This window comes from Leptonychotes weddellii, chromosome 11, assembly GCF_054177405.1.
Source record: "Leptonychotes weddellii isolate Sample4059 chromosome 11, ASM5417740v2, whole genome shotgun sequence".
Lineage (NCBI taxonomy): Eukaryota > Metazoa > Chordata > Mammalia > Carnivora > Phocidae > Leptonychotes > Leptonychotes weddellii.
In genome coordinates, this window is record NC_138379.1 from 11,277,469 (window position 1) to 11,301,763 (window position 24,295).

Sequence of the window (24,295 nt, forward strand, 5' to 3'; positions counted from 1 at the left end):
TCTTGCTTTGTTGAAGATTAGTTGACCATAGAGTTGAGGGTCCATTTCTGGGCTCTCTATTCTGTTCCATTGATCTATGTGTCTGTTTTTGTGCCAGTACCGTACTGTCTTGATGATTTCAGCTTTGTAATAGAGCTAGAAGTCCGGAATTGTGATGCCGCCAGCTTTGCTTTTCTTTTTCAACATTCTTCTGGCTATTTGAGGTCTTTTCTGGTTCCATACAAATTTTAGGATTATTTGTTCCATTTCTTTGAAAAAAGTGGATGGTATTTTGATGGGGATTGCATTGAATGTATAGATTGCTCTAGGTAGCAGCGACATCTTCACAATATTTGTTCTTCCAATCCGTGGGCATGGAATGTTTTTCCATTTCTTTGTGTCTTCCTCAATTTCTTTCATGAGTATTTTATAGTTTTCTGAGTACAGATCCTTTGTCTCTTTGGTTAGATTTATTCCTAGGTATCTTATGGTTTTGGGTGCAATTGTAAATGGGATCAACTCCTTAATTTCTCTTTCTTCTGTCTTGTTGTTGGTGTATAGGAATGCCATTGATTTCTGTGCATTGATAATTTTATCCTGTCACTTTACTGAATTCCTGTATGAGTTCTAGCAGTTTTGGGGTGGAGTCTTTTGGATTTTCCACATAAAGTATCATATCATCTGCAAAGAGTGAGAGTTTGACTTCTTCTTTGCCGATTCAGATGATTTCTGCTTCAATTTTTATTATTTCTCTTCTCATGCTAGATTTAGGCTTTATTTGATGTTCTTTTTCTAGCTCCTTCAGGTGTAAGGTTAGGTTGTGTTTTTGAGACCTTTCTTGTTTGTTGAGAAAGGCCTGTATTACTATATACTTCCCTCTTAGGACCACCTTTACTGTATCCCAAAGGTTCTGAACAGTTGTGTTTTCATTTTCATTTATTTCCATGTATTTTTTAAATTCACCTTTATTTTCTGGTTGATCCATTCATTCTTTAGTAGGATGCTCTTTAACCTCCATGTATTTGTGTTCCTTCCAAATCTTTTTTTGTGATTGAAATCAAGAAATCAATCCCATTTACAATTGCACCAAAACCCATAAGATACCTAGGGATAAACCTAACCAAAGAGGCAAAGGACCTGTACTCTGAAAACTATAGAACACATATGAAAGAAATTGAGGAAGACACAAAGAAATGGAAAAAGGTTCCATGCTCATGGATTGGAAGAACAAATATTGTTAAAATGTCTATGCTTCCCAGAGCAATCTACACATTCAATGCAATCCCTATCAAAATACCATCAGCATTTTTCATAAATCTGGAACAAATAATCCTAAAATTTGTATGGAACCAGAAAAGAGCCCAAATCGTCAGGGGAATGTTGAAATAGAAAACCAAAGCTGGAGGCATCACAATTCTGAACTTCAAACTGTATTACAAAACTATAATCATTAGGACAGTATGATACTGGCACAAAAACAGCCACATAGATCATAGAACAGAATAGAGAACCCTGAAGTGGACCTTCAACTCTATGGTCAACTAATCTTTGACAAAGCAGGAAAGAATATCCAATGGAAAAAGGACAACCTCTTCAATAAATTGTGCTGGGAAAATTGGATAGCCACATGTAGAAGAATGAAACTGGACCACTTTCTTACACCAAACACAAGAATAAATTCAAAATGGATGAAAGACCTAAATATGAGACAAGAATCAATCAAAATCCTAGGGGACAACACAGGCAGAAACTTCTTTGACCTTGGCTGCAGCAACCTCTTGCTAGTCACATCTCCAAAGGCAAGGGAAACAAGGCAAAAATGAACTATTGAGACTTCATTGAAATAAAACACTTTTGCACAGCAAAGGAAATAGTCAACAAAACTAAAAGGCAGCCTACAGAATGGGAGAAGATATTTGCAAATGACAATCAGATAAAGGGCTAGTATCAAAGATCCATAAAAAACTTATCAAACTCAACACCCAAAAAACAAACAATCCAGTCAAGAAATGGGCTGAAGACATGAACAGACATTTTTCCAAAGAAGACATCCAAATGGCCAACAGACACTTGAAAAAATGTTCCACATCGCTTGGCATCAGGGAAATAGAAATCAAAACCACAATGAGATACCACCTCACACCAGTCAGAATGGCTAAAATTAACAAGTCAGGAAACAACAGATGTTGGCAAGGATGCAGAGTAAGGGGAACCCTCTTATACTGTTGGTGGGAATGCAAGCTGGTGCAACCACTCTGGAAAACAGTACGGAGGTTCCCCAAGAAGTTAAAAATAGATCTACCCCATGATCCAACAATTGCACTACTAGGTATTTACCCCAAGGATACAAATGTAGCGATCCGAAGGAGCACCTGCACCCCAATGTTTATAGCAGCAATGTCCACAAGAGCCAAACTATGGAAAGGGCCCAGATGTCCATTGACAGATGAATGGATAAAGAAGATATGGTATATATACACAATGGAATGGAATATTACTCAGCCAACAAAATGAACGAACTCTTGCAATTTGCAATGACATGGATGGAACTAGAGATATTATGCTAAGTTAAATAAGTCAGTCAGAGAAAGAGAAATACCATATGATTTCACTCATATATCGAATTTAAGAAACAAAACAGATGAACATAAAGGAAGGGAAGAAAAAATACAATAAGATGACAATTGGGAGGGAAGCAAACCATAAGAGATGCTGAACTCTAGGAAACAAACTGAAGGTTGCTGGAGGGGAGGTGGTGTGGGGAAGGGGTATTTGGGTGATGGGCATTAAGGAGGGTGCTTGATATAATGAGCACTGGGTGTTATATGCAACTGATGAATCACTAAATTCTACCTCTGAAACTAAAAAAAAACAACAAAGCATTTTTGCTTATGATATTTTTATCAGTATGAGAATTATTTAGCTACCCTATTGTCTTTCAAGCCTGAACCCATATTCAGATTTATTATATATATATTTGTACATACAATGTGATTTTCACTTATATTGGGTGCAACTATCATAAAGGATTTCCAGTGACTTGTGTTTATGAGGTGGGAGTTTAAACATTTGCAGGATTATTGAACTTCAAACGTTGAATAGAAATGCCACTGTTCTCCACTGAGAAACTGAACAAAGTTCTATGTCTTAACAGCTATGCTCTTCTTGAAAGCTTTTTGATGTCAATGACACCAGCTTAGAATTTAAAAACCCTTTATCTTACAAAATACACTTTGAAAGATGGAAGGTTTTTTTTGTGTTTTAAAGCATCTTTACAGTTGATTGTTCAAATATTGGCTTTCTGTAAAAAAAATTATCATGCTAATTTTAGGCTGTTTGTAGTAGAATATTAATAAATTTTGCTGCTTGGGCCATTTTAATTACTACCTTAAAAGTAAAATATATACTGACACGTATCTACATGTCTTTGTCCACCAAAATATCTTCTGCAGCTGTAGGTAGGCCTTGGGAGTAGCCACCTCTCTTTCACACAGAAGCTTTACAGGTGCCTTTTATTCCTGAGACTACATTTTCTGGCTTCACACTGTCAATCCTCTGGCATTCTTTTCTTATCTCTTTTTCTTCCCTATCCAAATACCACTATTCTTTTCTTCTTGAAAGGTGTTTAGTCTTTCAAGGACAAGAGTCCCAGATGCAAGATCCCTTGATTGGCATCGTGACTTCCATCTCTCTTGAAGCATCTCATGAGATGCACATTAAAAATGTCTATTTGCTTTTCCATTTTCCTTTTCAGAGTTTTGTCCCAAGAAGCCTGAAATAAGACATGCTGCTTTTCCCAGTCACAAGAAGACATGGGCTGGTCTCTCTGTGAGAGCACTGCAATCATGCCATCTGGCTTGACTTGACAGCATGATAAAGAATGTGGCTTGGAGCCACATGGAGACTAACCCATGTAGAAATACAGGTGCTGCTTTTCATAGTCAATGTATTTGATTTTCTTCTTGCCATACTGAATGGAGAGAGAAATAAAACTAAAATAAGAGACAAGACTTCTGGTCATTACACTTAAGGACAATGCTGTGTGTGTGTGTTTGTGTGTGTCTAAAATCTCTATAGAAAGAGCCATCTGGTCGGAGTTTGTTGGCTGTCAAATTTGAGGCACTAGAAGAACCAGAACTGTAATAAGAGGAAATACTGAGGCATCTTTTTGATTTAATTAAGTGTGGGTAATTCTCGCATTTGACTATGGGGATTGTGATTAAAAAAAAATTTCCTATGGAAGCCATTTTGAAACTTTTTGTACTTATATGGAGTGGAGTGGTGATCAAAAGAAATATTTCTGCTGAGTTTTCCTAGCTCATCTTAACTGTGGTGTTTAGAATTCTGCTTGAAGCTCAGTCTCCATCTCCATCCATTCATCCAACAGATATTTATCAAATGATCATGTGGTAAAAGATATAGGCATGGCCCCTCTCATCTGTCCCATCTTCTCTCCTTTATGTTCTTATCATGGATCTCACACTGTGATTTACTATTTCTAAGGCACAATGATATTACATATATCTTTTTAGGGGGGAGGGAGGGGCAGGGAGAGGGAGAGGGAGAATCTTAAGCAGGTTCCATGCCCAGTGCAGAGCTGAAGTGGGGTTTGATCTCACAACTTTGAGATCATGATCCAAAATCAAGTCAGATGCTTAACCGACTGAGCTACCCAGACACCTCTACATATAATCTTAATACTGGGAATTTCATTCATTTTCTAGGAATCTGCTTAGTTAATTTAGTCTGTGCTCAGCACACAAGGGCAGCAAATACCCCCGAGGGGAGGCATAGAGGTATTGGTTATATCTCCAATACCTAGTAGACATACAATAAATCTTTAGTTGAAAGAAAGAATGAATGAATGAATGAATGAAAATTTATATCTCTATATTTTTACTATAGTTCACTTGGTCACAACACTATGGGCAGCATTTGATTTCTTCTCTCCCCCATTCTGTTGATACCTTCCCTCCTACATATAGACTTCTTTTCCTATTTGGATAGCAGGGTTGACTCTTTCTTTTCTTACTGTCATAGATAAAAAGAAATATCATGGTGATGATATAGTAAGAGCTATTTGCAGTTACTTCCAAACCTCCAGATATTTAAGTAGTGAGAAACATGGAAAAAAGAGCAGGTGGAAAATTCCTGGGAGATGGCACACCTAGATGGAGGACTGATTTTGAGTATCATTCCCAAAGGAGGGCTCTACGTCTTCCAGCAGATGAGCATAGGTAGAAAGGTTGGCAGTAAAATGAGAAGGAAGGGAAATTCAGGGCTCTTCAGAATCATTTTTTATGTAAGACAACTAAATTTTAGAGTTTAAATAATTTTAAGCAATGCTTTGGACAGTAGCTGTGAAATTATATCACATAGAACCCTAAGGTCTAGGGACATGTCCCAAGAACAGCTGTAAAACTAGGACAGGTGACCTCCATCATTAGTAAAGAGGTAGCATATGTATTGAACATAGTCCTAAAGAAGGTACTTCTGGAGAGGGTCTGCCTGCTTCATAAAATTCAGTAAGACAAATCCTTGCTCTGTGGGGATGATTAGAGAAATCAGTGTCACGATTTTGGTGATGAGTATAGGAGTCCACAACCATCAGAGAGGTCCAACTTGATTGTGGAGCCATTGTCAAAAGCAACCAATTCATGATCACAGCCAAAGACTTTTTTTTTAAATCTAGTCAAGAGACTGGTTCTTAATTCAGCTGGAGAAGGTTGGGTCTTCCAAACCTGGGAAAACTTATTTTCAAAAAGTTGCACAATTTTTGGTTTATGTGGCGCCAAATGCAGGCAGCAACTGACAGAGCTATACTCTTTTATTTTAATAAAACTCCTGGGCGCCTGGGTGGCTCAGTTGGTTAAGCGACTGCCTTCGGCTCAGGTCATGATCCTGGAGTCCCGGGATCGAGTTCCGCATCAGGCTCCCTGCTCGGCAGGGAGTCTGCTTCTCCCTCTCCCACTCCCCGTTTGTGTTCCCTCTCTCGCTGTGTCTTTCTCTGTCAAATAAATAAATAAAATCTTTAAAAAAAAAATAAAAAAAAATAAAACTCCTAAATTCTTTTAGGAAATAGCAGCCTCTTTCTAAGTACCAGGATCTATCATTTCCCTTGGAGGAGAAATACCTTTCTGTGATTATCCTTGTACCTCTTTGTTGAAGTAAGACTTTCTCCTAAAAAATTTGGTGAAAGTCCTTCACATGATGATTTTAAGTTGAGGTTACAAAAAAACTCAGCAACTGAGAAATTCTGGAATTGACTTTTCCCCTCCTTTTTCTATTGTTTAAGAAGTCCAAATTAGAGGTGAGATCTCTCAGTGTCCTACGAAGCATTTGGCCTGTGGTTCATGTATAAATGAACCAAATAAACATGAACTAAAAATACCAGCATAGCTTTTTCCACCTGAGCTAGAATTAGTTGAGATAACTAGTTATTCAGGTATTTGTGATTTAATGCTTACTGAAGGTACTGACATGTTTTTTTCTGAACGAATGTCTCCATATCCTCATTAAACTTTGGAGAGTCATTGTCAACCTTAGCCATCTGGTTTCACTATCTAACATCTTGTGTTTCCTCAGAGGTAGTGATGGCCATTGGGCAGGGATCTGTCTGTCACTGGGATTGCTCAAGCAGGATGATATGGCTTATCATATTTCCTGTTGTAGGAGGTTGGCCGGATGCCCTTTAAGGTCATAGAATCACATGCTCTACATCTCCTTCTATTCAAACAACCCCAGATTTGGTTATCTCACGTTTGTGTCCTGGACATAAAAGAAAGAGACATGCTCTGAGAATGTGCTTGAAGTGGGAATCTCCCACTTGATTTTTCCTGGACAAGACCATAGATGTTTCCAGGAACCACTTCCAGGAACATTTCTCATGTGCTCGGGAATTCTAAACATACCTTGACAGGTTGTAAATCTCCAACCAGGAAAAGTGGGCCCACATTAATATCTGGGTCTTTGGGGTAGATGTTTGGTTTTACATGATGTTGGAAGTGTTGGTAATTCCACCATTTTGTTGATAGGCCCTGAGGAGAAGAGAGGGTTCATTAGTGGTGAGATTTCTCTTCTGAAATGTCCTTCTCTGTCAGAGTTTTTTACATGCATCTCTAAAGTCAAAGTAAGATATCTGAGCTTCTTGAACTTGCTTCTGGGCCACAGAATGACACATTGGACAAAGGCTTTCAAAAGCTACAAACAAATAATTATCTGATCCAGGAACACAAATTCAGACTAATGCAACTCCTGATCATGAAATTTCATAAAAACCTGTTGCAATGAGGTGTTTTTCCATCTCCCTTTCTTTGGAAGGGGTTCCTCATTTAAAAAAATTCTAAAAGTGGATAGGGCAGTGAGTATTCTTATTTTACAAATAAAGAAAACTCAGCTCTTAAATTTTAATTAGCTCTGGGGGAACAATGGTGCTAGGAATCCTGCTTTAATGAGTATTTCAAAGAATCATGGATCTGAAATGATTTCTTAGGGGGACTTGGCTCAGATCATTGGATGTTCAGGTTTCAATGCTCTCATATAAAAATAAATTAGAATAAAAATATTTGAATTGATGCCAAGCTCAAATCATCTCTGATTAGGTTGTTTGTGATTTTCTCTCTCTCAATGACAGTCTGAAGGTTTTAATAGAGCTAAGATTTGGAAGTACATCCTGGATGTATAAATACTGTTGTGTGGTTTCGGTAAATTTCACCCTCTTTGAGGCTCTATTCCATCTTCAGTAAATGTAATATAATGACAATTACCTCCATGAGTTGTTTGTGGAGACATGAGTTGATGTATGTGAAATGTTGGCATATTGAGATATTCAATTTCTCCTCTTTTCCCCTATTACATTAATCACTATGGAAGAATGAAGAGCATTTGTGTTTTTATTGCATATTTGACCTCTCTCAGTAACTGGCCTATATGTATTTTAGATCTTCACTGTTCAATACAGTAGCCATGAGCCACATGCTGGTTATTGAACATTTGAAATATGACCAGTCAAATTAAGATGGGCTGTATGTGTATAATACTAGATTTTGAGACTCAGGATGAAAAAAGGAGTGTAAGATACATATTAATGATTTTTCTATTGATTACATGTTGAACTGATAATATTTTGAATATATACATGGGGTAATAAAGGTATCTTTTAAAATTTGGCTATTAGAAACTTTAAAATGATTTATGTCATTTTAATGTGGCTTGCATTATATTTCTGTTGGACTATGCTGGTCTAGACACTGATATCTGCTGTAGAGGGGGATGGGCATGTTTGAAAATCTGCAACTGTTAACCTTGTCTTTCCATGGTCCTTTTGCAGAGTCCTCTCTTAGCAAACTCCTGACCCCATCCATCAGGAGAGATAGTCTCTTTTCACCTCTAACCCACTCCCTACCATCCATTAGTGAAATCTCTCTTCCTCCATCCCAGGTCTCTCCCCTGAACCTCATGTTTGAAAGGGCAGTCATTTTCCAAACACTTCCTTTTGGATGGCTCATGATATGTCAAACTCAATGTGTATTCATCAATTTTTATTCCCCCTTCTGGGGCTCCATTGCGCTCTGCGCTTCTCCCATCAAACTGCCTACCCCCCAGTCACTCTTACAGCTGTGCATTTGCCCTTTTATTGACCCATTCATTATTTATTTTGAAGTACATCCCATGCATCAGACATGGAGCCAAGCACTTGGAATATAAAGTCAGACGTGATAAAATGGGGTTCCCACACTTATGAAATATACAACCTCAATGGGACCAGTAAGCACATAAGGACACTGTGATAAGCAATGGTTCACTTTGTTAATTAAATCTTTTGAGAACCAACATTTTGGCCCTTCCACCAGCTGACTGTACCTTTGCAGTCATGACTATCTGTGGAAACTGGTAATAGGAGAGACAAGTTTTGATTCATGATAGGTCGGGGGGCAGATCTTGACAGCTCAAGGTTCTGAAGTTTTAGAACAGTGGTCAGAGTAATTATGGGTGTGATCTAAAGCAGCAGGTGCTACCCTCACCCCGGGTCTGGAAGCCACAATTACTGGAGCCAAAGGATAGACTGATCCATGGGGAAGTGAAGATTATCAGTTGCATGCAAATAGGCTAGGCTGCCCACACCAAATGCCATCTAGAAACTACCCTAAGTCATTTCTTATTTCCAAGTGAGGTCCTTTCCTGGTGCTGTCTAAGGAATCCAAGCCTTGGCTTCAGGCATTTTTTGGCTTGAATTCAAATCCCTGCTGCTGGATGTGTGTGGGCTTGGGCAAAATCCTCATCTGTGAAATAGATAAGAAGAGGATTACATGCTTGACACTCCTCCCCCAAATTATTTTCAGATGTAGTCATGGAGATGATAGGCCAGATAGGATAGGCCAGATTTTCAAGGTAGGTCTTAGTATCAAATATTTTGTCTCTTTGTCCCTGTGACATACTTGATTCTTATAGTTTTCAAAATGTGTGGGTGTTGGGGGAGGGCAGTTGAAAGATATGCTACAGGGAGTCCATTTGGATTTTGGCTTTGCACAGAAGTCCAAAATGTGTGCAGATATTTGGCAGTGTGCTTTCAGAAGGGCTCTTTTATTGCACAAATATTATGAAGACCAGACATACACATTTACTTAGTGCAGTGAGTGAAAAAAAATTCCCCCCCAAATCTCAATATCTGTGCTTTTCCAGGGGGAGGGTAAATTGACATGAAATCAAGTTTTGAAATTTAAAATTGTGATGTACGTAGAAGGTGAAGGTGTTGCTTCTTATATTATAATTTTCTTTGTTACCTCCCTCCTGCCTTCCTTTCCTTCCCACAGATAGTTTTCTCTCCTGCACAGAGTGAAGCTTATATTCATTTTTCTCATGAATCACTGGTTTTGCCTGCAAAAAAGGCAGAGTACACTCAATTTGCCTTTAGAGCATTTCCCATTTACTTACTCCGTTCATGAGTCATCAAGGTTATATTCATTTCAACTAGTGCAAAATTGTTTCTGGCAACACAATTTACAGAGAGAGAGAGCAGTGTAAGAATTTGGACCAATGGGAAAGCAGTGACTTTTTAAAAGCACCAGCAAGGATGGAGCTTTAAATATTACCTATACTGGCACCATGTCAACTGTCAATTATCTCCGGGGCACACGAGTCCCCCTTTTCCCCTGACTTCCTCAAAACGGAGAGAACTGGAGAGCCTATTACCTAATTCTCACAAGGACAGAAGAAACTGTCTTTGTTTTTATTCTGTGGTAAAGATTTCTGAGTGAATACAGAAACACTTTGTCAATCTAGCGCTGGTGGATAGAAGGCAGAGCAGTGTACCTACAGGAATTTTCCAGTTAAATGAGACTTGTCACATAAAATGACAATATGTTATTCATTCTAACCATTTTGAGTAACAGACATAATTCTAATATGAATCTAGATCCAACTCTGTGCTATTTAATCTAATTAAACTTAGTTTGCTCAACCGGAAGGAGGGTTGATAAAACTGTGATTTTAAGTATCTTCCAGTTCAATATAAAACCAGTGTGTTAGGGCAAAACAAATAGGCTCTGAGTCAGTGCTTATGAGTTTTTCCTAAAGTGACCTGGCTCGAATGCAAGATTTAGCTTAGTGGAAGGCTTAGACGCACTTCCCCCTTTTTGGGCCAGAGTACATAGTCAATAAATCCTAGAATGTTGTAGAAGAGCAGAGATTCAGTTTAAGTCCTAATATTAGAGATGAGAACACTGAAAGCCAGAGATAGAATATGACTCAGTCAATATCACACAAGGAGCCTTATCATAGCCAGGCTAGAACCCACTTCTAGCAGTCCTGTTCTCTTACCTTGGTTCACACATCCATCCATCCATCCATCCACTCAACAAATGCTATTGAAGACCTAATATGCACCAGGAACTCTGCTAGCTGCATTGCAGGGGCACATAGGACAATGTGCCTGCCCTCCTAGAACTTATGTTTGGGTTGGGAGGGGAGACAAGATCAACTACCATCATAACCACTGCTTTTTCCAGAAGTCTGGGGTTTGCAATCCTCAACTCTTGAATGGTGCCATCTGACCTTTCTTGTCCATTCTCTTTCTCTTCACTTTTATCTATTCTGCAGTCTTTCCTTTATTTCTTCATACCCTATCCTTCCAAGACTAATCAGCCTTTCTGGATTCCTGTAGCTTCCCAGCAGTAAATGTTCAGACTCCTTCTATGAACACTCCCATTCATGATTTTACAAGGCACAGTCCTTCTCCTCTGAGGTGGTTTCTTAATGGGGTTCCAGGGATTGGGCCAAAGAGTTTATTAGGGTAAGAAAAGATGTTGGAACTTCCTAAATAAAAATAAACCTTTCCTCTTAAAAATTTAACATCCTTATTTTAACATATATGCTATAACACTATATACATATTAGCATATATATAGTATCTACATTATTAGTATATTTACACTTACTTGCAAATCTATTTGTGCACAAACATTTTTTACTGACATGAGTGCCCAAACTTGGAAACCACTGCATTAGGAAATGATATTTGAGAATCCCATCACACTCCCCTAACATCCTGTACCTTGAGATGACTCAACAGAAATTTCTGCATCAGGTGGTTCCACTTGGACTTCGTAAACATGGAAAGGTGTCCTGTGTCATGCTGCAGAAATGAACTCTGACCCTAGAAGGGAGAAGTTGTTTTTAGAGAAGTTGGAAGGGGAGAGAGGTCAAGAAGAAATTAATAAATAAGCCTGCTTGTAGACTCAGGAGCCCTTTGGAGAGGAACGGTGGGAGATCTCATCTGACCCCCAGCCACAGTCACTTTCTATTTCCCACATGGTGCATTCTTTCCCACTTGTGTGCCTTTGTCTATGGGGTTCTTACAGCTTAGAACATTTTCCTTGCCACTGTCAAAATCTTCCAATGAGAATTAGAAAGAGTACGGCCTTTGGAGTCAGGCAGATTTGGGTTCTCAACTGTTCTTCACTATGTATATGTTGCATGGATCTTGGCAAGATACGCAGTAATCTGAACCTCAACTCTTCATATGATAAGTAGGGATAATAATACCTTACTCATGGACCATCGGGTAACTTAAATACCTACAAAGTGCCTGGCTTATGCTAAGCACCAAAAAATGTTTGTTTCCTTTCCAGTTTCCAAAAGAATTGCTTTTCAATAAAAGCAAGTTGACATTTCAAGAAAAAAAATTAACATAAAATTCTGGAATTAACATTGAAACCTTCCCTAGGTATTCCAATGAGAATTAAATGCCTCTTTCTGCTTCAACAGCACACGCTTGTTCCTCTTCTTGGCATTAATGTCATTTTGTCATGTAGCATGTATAGCAATTTGAACATCAATCTCCTGCACTTGAAGACTCTTTTCCCAAAGGCAGGAACCAGGTGCATTTCCTGTCATGTCCACAACACAGTGTTGCGCTCACAGAAGGCCATGTTCAGAGATTCATACTTCATTCAACAAAGATTTAACAAATGTTCTGCTATGTGCCAGTTGATTATCATTTATGGTGGAATCCATACATTCTCTTTTTAAAATTTAAATTCCAGTTAGTTAACATACAGTATAATATTAGGTTCAGGTGTATAATATAGTGATTCAACACTTGCATGCAACCCCCATAGTGTTCATCACAAGTGCCTTCCTTAGTTCCCGTGACCTATTTTATCCACCCCCTCACTCCCCTCCTCTCTGGCAACTGTCAGTGTGTTCTCTGTAGTTGAGATTCTGTTTCTTGGTTTGCCTCTATCTCTTTATTGGTTGGAAGATGAATACAAGATAAAAGTGAGTGTTACATGGCTGAGAAAGGACTTCAGTTACTAAACTGGTATGTAGAGAATTGGGTGAAAAGTAGCACGTGTCATAAATTGAATATTTCCTATGTGCCAGTCACTGTGCTAGGCATTTTACACATTAACTTGTTTAGTCTAGAATATTTCCATAAACAATTGTTATCCCACTTTTACAGAAAAAAGAACTGGGGTCTGGCAAGGTGTGTCAGTCACTGATGAGAAGCTTGCCAGGAAGTGTCAGGCAGCAGCTGGTGCCAGTCTAAAGAGAGAAGGAAACATTTTAAACCTTCCCCCTGAGCCACTGCCTGAGCTTTGGCTACCTGCTTACCTGGGAAATTACGAGAAGGAAGGAAATGAATATTGTCACAAGCCAGCCATTGCCAAAATGCCACACCATTAGCCAAGCCAAGGTCTCCAAAATCAAGATCTGGGTCAAGTGAAGGAAGAGGAACACCCAGTTGGCCTTGAACATGTTCATGGCCTCTAATGTTCTTTGCAATTCTTGGAAATCTTCCACCAACTGGGACTGAGAAATAAATATTCAGGGAAGGAATTAGTTCCCTCAGGGAACACAAATGAACACAGTGAATAATCTATTTTATTAGCTTATTAATACCTTAATCTTAATGAATAGAAATTTATTGATATTAATATGTTTAATTGGGCAAAATTAAAAACATAAAACCATGAGCAAACAAAACCTTTTAAAAAGGTTATGATAATATATATATATATATATTTTTTTTTTCTTTTTTCTGGAGAAAAGAAAGATGAGTAGTGATTTGTAAACTGTCTTCAAACTGTTTTGGAACTCAGAATGGGGTTTGTTTTGGGGGGTGGGGGTGGTTATTGTGTCTAAAAGTTGCCTTTTATTTATTTATTTTTTATTTTTATTTAAGATTTTATTTATTTGAGAGAGAGAGAGTGCATGAGCAGGGGGAGGGGCAGAGGGAGAGGGAGAAGCAGATTCTCCGCTGAGCAGGGAGACTAATGTGGGGCTCAATCCTAATCCAGGGACTCTGGGATCATAACATGAGCTGCAGGCAGATGCTTAACTGACTGAGCCACCCCGGTGCCCCTAACAGTTGCCTTTTAAACCATCAGTATTGTTTCAGGTGTTGATTGACCTCTGATTATGCTATTGTCTATATGGGTACCTCATACTTAGGGGTACGGTTTACACAGCGTTTTCTATGTCATCAGCAGTTTAGTATGTGTGAAGGGCTCTTTCATTAAAGATGATGACATCAAAATACAGTTCACTTAGATTAGCTCAAAGGATGACTTTCCTGTGAGCTGCTTGATGGAGCCCCAGAAACAAGGCAGGATCTCTGGTGGTGTTAGTGTGTGTCTGTTGCCCTGTATGGGGGTCCTGGTTCTATGTCTGTGTAACAGGTGTACGTGCATGTGTGTGTATGTACAAGGCTAGTATTGGTTTACCAGCTTGCCAATCAGACTGGAGAATCAGTGCAAGGTCTGGGAAGAGATATCTTTTAGCTTAACGACTAATGGGTTTGAAACCAGGACAGTTGACACAGTGACCAGGGTATAAGAAAGAGAGCAGGATGGTTCAGATACACCAAAGGAGAGACATTTGCAGTATCAAAAGAAAAAGCTATGAACAATTCTAGAAGCAAAGATTTTCATTTCAAAATTCACTGATTCAACTTTTAAAAGATCTGCTGCCTAGGTTCATTTCTCAAGCCGCCATCAACTTCGGAATTCTGGTAGCCATGGATAATCTTAAGAGGCCATCTCTTAGAGTGCCTTCCATCCTGGTCATCTTTTCCAAACCATTTATTGTACAGAGTAGGAGGTCAGCAAGCCCAAAAGAGTGACTGCTCTGAAATCAGCAAGTCAGTGACAGATGCAGGGCTTCAACTTATGCTACCTGACCCAAGTGTTGTGCTCAAACTAATTGTCTGTATGCATGTATCTGAGTATATATGTGTTATTTTACACACACACGAATATGTATATCTGTGTATCCATATAGATGTACTAAAGAAAATTTACAGCAGACCTTTTCCCCCAGAGACCAATACTCTTTTAGATAATGAATGGTTGTCTTACAGCTCTCAACCATTAGTGGACTTTCTTTTCCATTGAGAAAATTTTAGGAAAAACAATTAAGCTCTGCATCACTTTCTGTTTTTAAACCGAGAGCCTCCTTCTCTAAATGATGGGGACATATCTGGAGGTTTGTCAATTGCTGGTGTCACCACTGAGTTCATGATAATGATAGTATCTAAAATTTATCGAGCATTTACTATGTTCCAGACACTGTGCTAACTTAAAATGCCTTTAATTCTTTCCATAATCCCCCAATATCTCCTAGGAGGTTGGTGTTACTGCTGTTGCTATTTTACAGAGAGAGAGAAACTGAGTCATGGAGAGGTTTAGTAACTGGCCTGAACCCATACAGCCTATGGCAGGGCTGGGGTGTGAGTTCAAATGTGCAGCCTCAGAGCCCTTGCTGTCAAATGCAGGGTTGTGCACATAGCTGTGCGGGATGCACGTGGACCTGAGGGGTGAGAATAAGTGTCTGAGGTCTGTCCCAAACCAGTTCTTTGTCCTCAGATTCTGCTATTCCTTGGCAAGTTTGTCCTCTCATTTCTTTTTTTTTTTTTTTTAAAGATTTTATTTATTTATTTGAGAGAGAGAATGAGAGACAGAGAGCATGAGAGGGAGGAGGGTCATAGGGAGAAGCAGACTCCCTGCCGAGCAGAGAGCCCGATGCGGGACTCGATCCCGGGACTCCAGGATCATGACCTGAGCCGAAGGCAGTCGCTTAACCAACTGAGCCACCCAGGCGCCCTGTCCTCTCATTTCTTAAAGCAGAAACATAATCCTTATTCTATCTTCCTCACAGTGACATATGGATCAACACTTGGTACAAATTATTTCTGAAGAATGTAAACTGTTTTAATGAAACAAATTATATAAAAAAAAAAAGAAAAAATGCTCAGTATTAGTTAAAATCCCTTTAAGCTTTATGTAAAATCATCCTAGTGAATGTTTCATCTTACAGAGACCCTGTCCTTTGGAAGACAGTATTTTAGGTAGCCAAAGTATTAGAGAAAGAAAGAGTGACACCCTTCCTTGGGAATACCTAAGGGACTGGGACCAGAGAAGTGACTTGGAGTCCCAATTCTTTGACCCACCAACCGTGGGACTTCCAGAAAGTAATTTATTCTCCCTGGACTATAATTTCACCAAATTTAAAAGGGGCTGTTGTTAGGATATATTCACATCTTTCATTCAATAGCTATTTATGGAGTCTCTACTACATGTCTGATCCTGTGCAGATGGGTTCTTGAGGACACAGGGATAAGCAGAATACACATATTCCCTGCTCTCATGGAACTTACTTTAGCAGGAAACAGACACAGACATCAAACAGTTACAAGCAGCCACTGAAAAAAAACTGTATGTATACATTGCCTGGCATGAAGTAGGTACTTAGAGACATGGAATTACTGTTTGGTGCAGGACCAAAAATTTCATTCCTTTCTTACACAAAAATTTAAGTGTTCTGAGGGTCTAAGGAGGATGACATTGTTTTGAAATATGCAGAATCAACTCATTCATGTTATGGCAGGCTCACCCAGGCATGATGGCTGGTGCCTTATGGAAAATGATCAGTTCTTGGATATATCAGGAAAGAGTCAACTGGCTCTTGTCCCCATCCCTCCACATGCTCCTGGGTCCCAAGACCTCACTCACATTTTTGTTTCTTTCCTGGCTGGGCTCTCCCGGGGCAAGCTCTCCGATGAGCAGTGGCTTAAGGTACAATCTTACAATGTCAGGCTTCAGGTGCGTGGCTCTGAAAACATCCTGTAAATCAAAGAGAATTGCTAGACGCTTAGGAGACACACACTTACCTACAGAATAGTCCCCTTCCTTACCTCATCCTGCACCCATCTTGGGAATCAGTAGACTCTGTTACAGAGGATTTCTTCTAACTCCAGGTGGATGTTTCAAGTTGAATAATCAAAATTACCCTTGGAAATCCTCTATGAAAGCCTCATGCTGGAGATCCACCTACTTAATGCACTGCTTCACTAGGCAAGCCCAACACAGCCAGGACATTCCTGAGCATTGAAAGAGATCACTCTTTATTTTGTTGAGCACCAGAAGAAGTAGTTGGCTTGAGTTAATGAGCCATGGTAACTCTTTAAAGCCCAACATCAGGCTTGGTGGAAGTTGCTCACACTATCTGAGGCAGGGAATAAACACGACTAGCTATGAAAATCCCATCTCCCATCAAATCTCCCTCTTGGTTCTTGGCCAAAGCCAAGAGGAATGAGGCCTTTGAATTACATTATTTCTAAACAAGGACAGATTAAAGTTGACAATGGTAGTGTAGGACAAGTGCACAAGAGAGCGTGGGAGCACAGCTCCGAGGTCTGGGTTGTCTAAAGTAGTAAACTCTTGGCACAGTTTGGCACAGAAGGGGTCTTGTCACTTTTTCTAAAAAAATGCTAAGACAATCTCTGCAAGGGCTTGTAACAGCCAGGCACAGAATAGAGGTAACCAACTGTGTTTTTTCCCATGTCAGCTCCATGTTAAGTAGCACCTCATAGAGTCTATGAGAAGCACTGGTGGTTCTTATAACCTGCTTATATTTGGAAGTAAGAGATGTTTTCTTCTATCCCAGGGATTTAAACAGTTTTTGGGGAAGGAGAATTCTCCAAGAGGTAGATGCTAGACTTTCTGCTAGTGTGGCTTTGGGGACAGGAGTGATTAAAAATGAGGAAATATGACCAAGATCGTAACTTGAACACATGGAAGTCTTACACATGACTCTAAAGCACTGGGTGTTCCATAGTCTTCACTAAGAAAGTGAACCTTGGAGTGGCATTCCTACATCTAAATTCTGGTTTCTACTTAATATCTGTGTAATTGTGGACAAGCCTCTTGACCTGTTTGTACTTCCATTTTCTCTAATATAAGGGTGATGATAATAGCCAACCAATTCATAAAGTTATTGTAGGGATTAAGTGAATAAACTAGAGTCCAGTTGGCATATGGTAAATTCTCAATACATAGTAGCCATCTTTCTTGTATGTATACTTCTAGTGCTAAGAACTTACTACCTACATTCTCTTCAATACAGCAATTCATAGATTTTCTTCATATATTCCAATGCCTAATGTGGTATGAGCTCTGACTTAGTGAATATAATGAATCCTCCATCTTCAAAGTGTAAAGCAACTTTAGATACATCAATGAATTACATAGAAGCCTACTTATTAGAAGGTGTTTATATAATGAATACCATTAATTAGAGGGGTACAATATCGACTCTTTAGACTTCCTTCACCTAAGGATCTCTAGAGTCAATGATGTGCTACACTATATGATTTCAAACGTGTTTCTTAACTGTCACATTCTGCAAGTCTAAAACTTAGTTCCCCGAACCAGGAAGAGAGCCATTCAATGATTAAGAAGGTGATTAAAGTATTTTGAGATTGTCCATAGTGAAAAATCATATTCTGCTTGTGTAGGAGCAGATTAAGATGGAAAACATTCTGATGGATTAAGGTAAGAGTGTAGAAGAAAGGTAAGCCATTGAAATTTCATTTTACTTTGAGCAGTCATGCAGAGTCCTGGAACAGTGGGCTGTTCAGCCTTTACTTAGCTGCCAGGCTGGCCTTTCAGAAAGAAAGCCTCTCCTCACGGCCTGTCTTTACCTGTGAGCACCTCAGCACCCCTCTCTTTCTACTTCTCTGTCTATTTTTCTACAGGAACCATTGTTTCAGTGAGAACCAGATTATTTAAGAAATACTGACAACCCAGAGAAGATGCAACTATGGTTACTGATTATTACTTTCTTTTTGTCAATAGCTTAGAAATGGTTTTGTGGTGGTTGAGGGTGGGGAGGGACGCTGTGCTAGGGCAGTGTCACTATGTGTCATGGAAGAAGAGGAAGACATGGCTCAGCTCTCTAAGACCCTCTCTCTTCTCTACCTTTCCTCTCCATCCTCTCCTCTTCATGCCATGATAGTCACTGATGCTAACTGAGCACATAGTATGTGCCAATATTATGCTAAGCCAAGGAAGTGGCTAAGCTGGAATGCCCATTCTGGCTGGGTGTTTAATCCTGGCATGAATCCCATTTTCACTCCACCTCTATGCACATCCTCTCCTTCTCCTGCCCTACTCTCACCTCCCTTGGCTCCATACCACCCTTTTGGAGTTGCACACAATGCTTCTGTCTTTCACATGGTAGTCCTCTAAATAGCTGAAATGGACTTTTCTATATTTCCTCTACGTTTTTGTCATCCCTTCCCTGTCAAATTGACCTTGACCCACACAAGAAAGAACTCGAGTTTCTCAGCGTCCTTCTTAGAGTGTGACTGTCCAGAGATAAGGAAGATAATTAACTTGCTTTCTTTGTTCTGGACATGCTGCTCATGTGCATGCATCACAAGATTGCATTTGTTCCTTTCCTACTGTTGCTTTACATAAAACTTGTGGCCAAGTAGTGTTTCATGTCCTGCCCTCAATGCTTTGTAAGCCTCATTTCAATAATTGCAAAATAGCCCATCATATAGGTATATTGTTAATTATATAATCAATCCTACTTGGACTTTTCCCGTAAGCTCTTTTCAGGTGAGAAGACTAGGCCTAGACTGTAATTATTAGCACCGTGTCATTAGTTTCTTTTTTTTTTTTAAAGATTTTTTTAATCCATTTTTGGGGGTGGGGAAGGGCAGAGGGAGAGGAAGAGAGAGTCCTAAGCAGACTCCTCACTGAGCGTGGAGCCCAACATGGGACTGGATCCCATGATCCTAAGATCACAACATGAGCCAAAACCAAGAGTCAGATGCTCAACCGACTGTACTATCCAGGTGCCCCATCGTGTCATTAGTTTTAAATCATATAGTTGGAAAACAGTAAGATAATGCATATGTGCAATAACAGGAGCTGATGTACCCATTTTGTTTTATGGACTTATTTGTCTTGTCTTATCTTTGGAGAAGATTACAACACATCTCAGTAGAACTAAGTAACAATAAAGCACAAACACTGCCATTTTTTCTGTATTTAATCTATGCCAAGCACCATAGGCATTATTGACTTTCACAAGGCTAAGATGAAGGTATTATTATCCCCACTTTCCAGATAAAGGAGCTGAGGCTCCAAAAGCTTCAGCAGCCTCCCCTCAAGACATTCTTTGTAAGTGGTAGAGCTCAGATACAAGCCAGGCCTGTTTCATTCCCAAACCTGTACTCATAATCATTAGGTTGGACTCTTAACAAGGGTTTTAGAATGGCTGACTACGTGAGTGAATGAATTAATCATCCTACAGGAAAGACTATCATTATTCACCTTTTATGAGGAGGATGGAAGCTTGGAGAAGAGTTTCCATGTAAATAAAAGAAAGGTGTCCCCCTCTGGGCACCTTTGGGTCCAGGGCCAGCACACAGAGACTATACTTTCTTTGGTCCACAGTTGCCTTTCAGGGCACAACCTGCAAACACCTCTAAAGTTGTAGAGTAAGCATCTGACTGCAGGTCCTGTATGTTCTGCTCTCCTTCACTAGAGAGTATGAAGCTTCTCTACCACAGGCCCCCTCTCTTCCCAGTCAGAAAAAGAAATCAAAATTTCTAAGCTGGTGGTAAACAGGAAATAATAATTACACCTCTGAGGCTAGGGATGCCAGTGAGATAAATAATAATACGTACAATTTAATGAAACTTTATTAAGTGTCTGGCATTGTGCTGAACATTTTACAAGTATTAGGCCCATTTACCATAAACCTGTCAGATGGGTAAGGTCATTCCCATTTTGCAAATCATGAAGTAGAGGCTGGGAGAATTTCAATAACTTTCCCATGTTCACACAACTAGTTCCAAAGTTCAGAATTCAGGTTCCCTGAATTCTGAGTAGCTATGGAATATTACATTTGTCAGAGTTCTTTCTGAGCCTCCCATTCTTCTTGAGCCATCTTCCTTTGGAAGAATCTTTTCTCTGAATATTTTTTGATTTATTCACCTCAAGTCTAAGGTACATGGCTGATCATGCTCAGGATTTTCATTCTTAAGATATGAATCCTTAGGTGGCATGGGTATTTTCCCCTAAAGTTCTGATGGTTTCTACTTTATTACTCAATTCCTCCTTGTTGGCCAGAATTGGATGCAGAATCATGGCCTTTTCCTAATTTCTGGGAGATAAACATCATCAGCAAATTACAGATTTATTAGCCCAGCTGTCTCAAGCTGAGTGAGTTTATCAGTTATTTCTAGGGTGGTTGAAGGACCACATCTTTGCCAACACATTGTCTGAGCTGATTCTGTGACTTGGGTTAGAAAAGCACCATCCATAATTGTAGGTTTGCATTATTGTTATTAACATTTTGATAGCTATCAGATGAATAGCTGTCTATCTTTTACACACCCCGTTTATAAGAGTCTGAGAAATTTCTCCTTGAGCACATTTTTTTCCCCAGATTTTACTTGCCCATTTGTTACCTTCTTCTTAAAAGACAGTGACAGATGGTAGCCACACTTGTGGTGAGCATAGCATAATATATAGAGTTGCTGAACCACTATGTTGCACACCTGAAACTAATGTTAACACTGTGTCAAGTATTCTCAAAATACAAGGCAAAACAGACAGTGACTTTAATTCAAAACACAACAAAACACCAAGAACAACATAAAATCCAAAATACACAAAGTGCTCCATGCAATACGTGCCCTCCTTAATAACCAGCACCAGAAACCATTCTTTTAAAAATGTTGTATTAAGAAGGGCACGTATTGCGTGGAGCACTGGGTGTTATACACAAACAATGAATCATGGAACACTACATCAAAAACTAATGATGTGCTATATGGTGACTAACATAACATAATAAAAAATTATATTATAAAAAAAAAGATAATGGTTTAGGTTTACCAAAAAAGCCAATGAGCAGAAAACTAGGTTTTCTCTTTTATCTTTGAAAGCTGTCTAACTCTGTCGCACTCCTAAAGAAACAGCAACTGATGTTTGCCAGAACGCACGATGGTTTACAAAGTCCTTGTCACACGCTATATCTGATTTAATCCTCACACCAATCTTTTGAGGGAGGTACTCCTAGTGTCCCATTTTCCAGGTGAGAAAACATGAGCTGAAGACCTCAGGTAACATGCCAGAATCACTTCAGTGACAAGTAAATTGGTGCAGGAATTCAGACTTTCCAGATTCCAGATCCCCGACTTTTCCCCCTGCATTCTTCAAACCTAGGGTCTAGACATATATGATAATAACTTGACTCAGTGGTTTAGAAAGAGAGCTTCTGGGGTAGTGTAGTGGTGGCAGGGGGGAAGGGTCTTAATTTCAAGAAAAGAAGGAGCATGAAATGATAGAAAACACCCATTCTTATATTTGGGAATCAGTCCTAAGTAAATCATCAATAATTCAGCCCAAGATTTATATACTAAGGGTTTTATTCTAGTATTGTTTATAATTGCTAAAAATCAGGGATGGCCTAAATGTCCAGCCATAAGAAAGAAGACTGATGAACTATGTATATGTTGAATATTATATACATATTTTAAAAAGAAGTTTTTATAGAATTTTTAAATTCATGGACTCATGTATACAATATAATGAAAAATATCAGTTGATGAAATTCCATTTACTGAATGGTATATGATTGGGAGGGAACATGTTAAAATGTTGCCATTAGTTTGGATTATAGTGTTATTGAAACATTTTTTCATCTTTATTTTTAATAGTATTTCCCAGATTTTCTACAAATGAATACATGTTACTTTTATAATTTAGAAAAATCAGGTTTTTTAAAAATAAGGATCCAAGAAAAAAATATATATAAAGCATGAATTTTGGAGCTAGGTGAACCTGGGATCATATTTCTGTTTACCATTTATTAGCTGTAGAGCGTGATGCAAATCACCTTACTTCTCTGGGATTTAGTTTTCCCATCTGTAAAATGAAAGAAGCACTATTCTCAGTATTACATTGAACTAACATAAACGCTGTGGTATTTACAGAAACGCTCAGTAGTTTCCATGACTTCTGTATGGAGGGTTCATGAATCTAACATACATACCCTTGGTATTTGTAGGCTATACATTCAGGTTACCTGCAGAATTTCAGTATAATTGAGGTTTGAGGGCAACAATCTGATTGGAAATTTGTCAGGGGCAGGTAAACGGCTTGCTCAGGGGAGTAGGCTGGCCCCTTATGTAAGCTTGAAATAATGTCATTTTCCTATACTACAGAATGCAAACACACTGATGGGAAGTGTGGGGGTGTGTTGGGGGAGATAACCAAAACTCTCTTATCCCTCCATTGGTGTTGCATTGGAAACACTTGGCACATAGCAGGACTTCTGTAATTTTTAGTTTCTTGTCTATACTTGCGTGGATATTGAGTCTAGCTACTCATTCCTTTAAAGCTTTTGTACTTGTTTGTTTTGGGGGTAAGGAGGCTGCTTATAACACTGGAAATAAACTCTGGATTCAGAAATACCTAAGCTGAGTATTCTTGCACAAGATTCGTATGATCTCTGTGTGTAGGTTTCCTTATTCTACAAAGTGGGGTGAATGAAAACCATACCTATGAATTTATAAAGAAGATTAAATTATATTATGTATTGGAAGAAGCTAGTTTAATGCCTAACACCTGGACATAATTAATGTAGTAGCTGCTATTACTGTTATTTTATGTGTTTTATTTTTGCTTTGGAACATAGTTGTCTGTGTTTGGGGCCTCACTTCATATTATTATTATTATTTTTAATGTTGTGATTAAAATGACCATCATTATTAAGGTCCAGGAGAAGAGACTAAAGGCGTTTGACTGCAGAAGGTGAGGCTTTCTAGATTCTACCTCTTTCCACTCCCAAAACAAAGAGCCCCACATCTGGCACTTTCTAGGCTAGGAGTTTTGTTCTATCTTCTTTTAGGAGAGACTGACATCCAGTGGACTCCATTTTTGTTTTACTCAATTCTGTGGAAGAAAGAGAGAGAGAGGGAAAGTGAGAGTGGGAGAGAAGGAAAGTGACAGAAGAAATGATAAATGTGAATGAAACGAGAACAAAACCCCAGAGGAAGTAGGTAAGAAAGAAGGAAGTGATATGGAGTAGAGAAAGGAAGTACGTCCGACAGTGGTGACTGGGAGGCCAGTCCCAGCTTCGTCCCCGACTACTGCAAGCCTGGCCCCTTCACTGGGACTGTTTCTTCATTTGTAACATGAGATGTTAAAATTGATGGTGGCCAGTAGCCCTTCAAGTTTAACGGTGTACAAAAAGAGAGAGAAAGCGTCTTTACTTCATTTCCTAGGAAAGTGTAACAATTGGCTTCTGAGTAGTTTGTGCATCAGTAGCACTAGGATTGTTGCTGGCCCTCTCCAGAAGGACCTCTTGTGGTTCAGGGGACAGTTTAGAATGATTTCTTAAACTGGCCTTGTCACAGAGAGAGAGAGCACAAGAGCCTTTGCTAGCTGGGGTCCAGAACCTCTTTAAATAAGGTAATTGGGCATGACTTGGTTCCTGCTTTATGTGCAAGGTG

The 24,295-nt window shown here is 39.2% G+C and overlaps 1 protein-coding gene across 1 annotated transcript in view; it reads right to left on the reverse strand.

Moving 5' to 3' along the window:
* The window catches only part of LOC102744996 (fatty acid desaturase 2-like protein FADS2B), a 26,099-nt gene extending 9,422 nt beyond the window's left edge, over positions 1 to 16,677 (reverse strand). The window contains exons 1-6 of the mRNA XM_006728590.2: positions 16,673 to 16,677; positions 16,491 to 16,590; positions 13,093 to 13,290; positions 11,531 to 11,632; positions 6,891 to 7,016; positions 3,889 to 3,949 (exon numbers count right to left, since the gene is read on the reverse strand). Of these exons, the coding sequence (XP_006728653.2) occupies positions 3,889 to 3,949; positions 6,891 to 7,016; positions 11,531 to 11,632; positions 13,093 to 13,290; positions 16,491 to 16,590; positions 16,673 to 16,677 (592 nt within the window). The remainder of the gene's footprint in view (positions 1 to 3,888; positions 3,950 to 6,890; positions 7,017 to 11,530; positions 11,633 to 13,092; positions 13,291 to 16,490; positions 16,591 to 16,672) is intronic.
* Between the last annotated feature and the right edge of the window lie 7,618 nt (positions 16,678 to 24,295).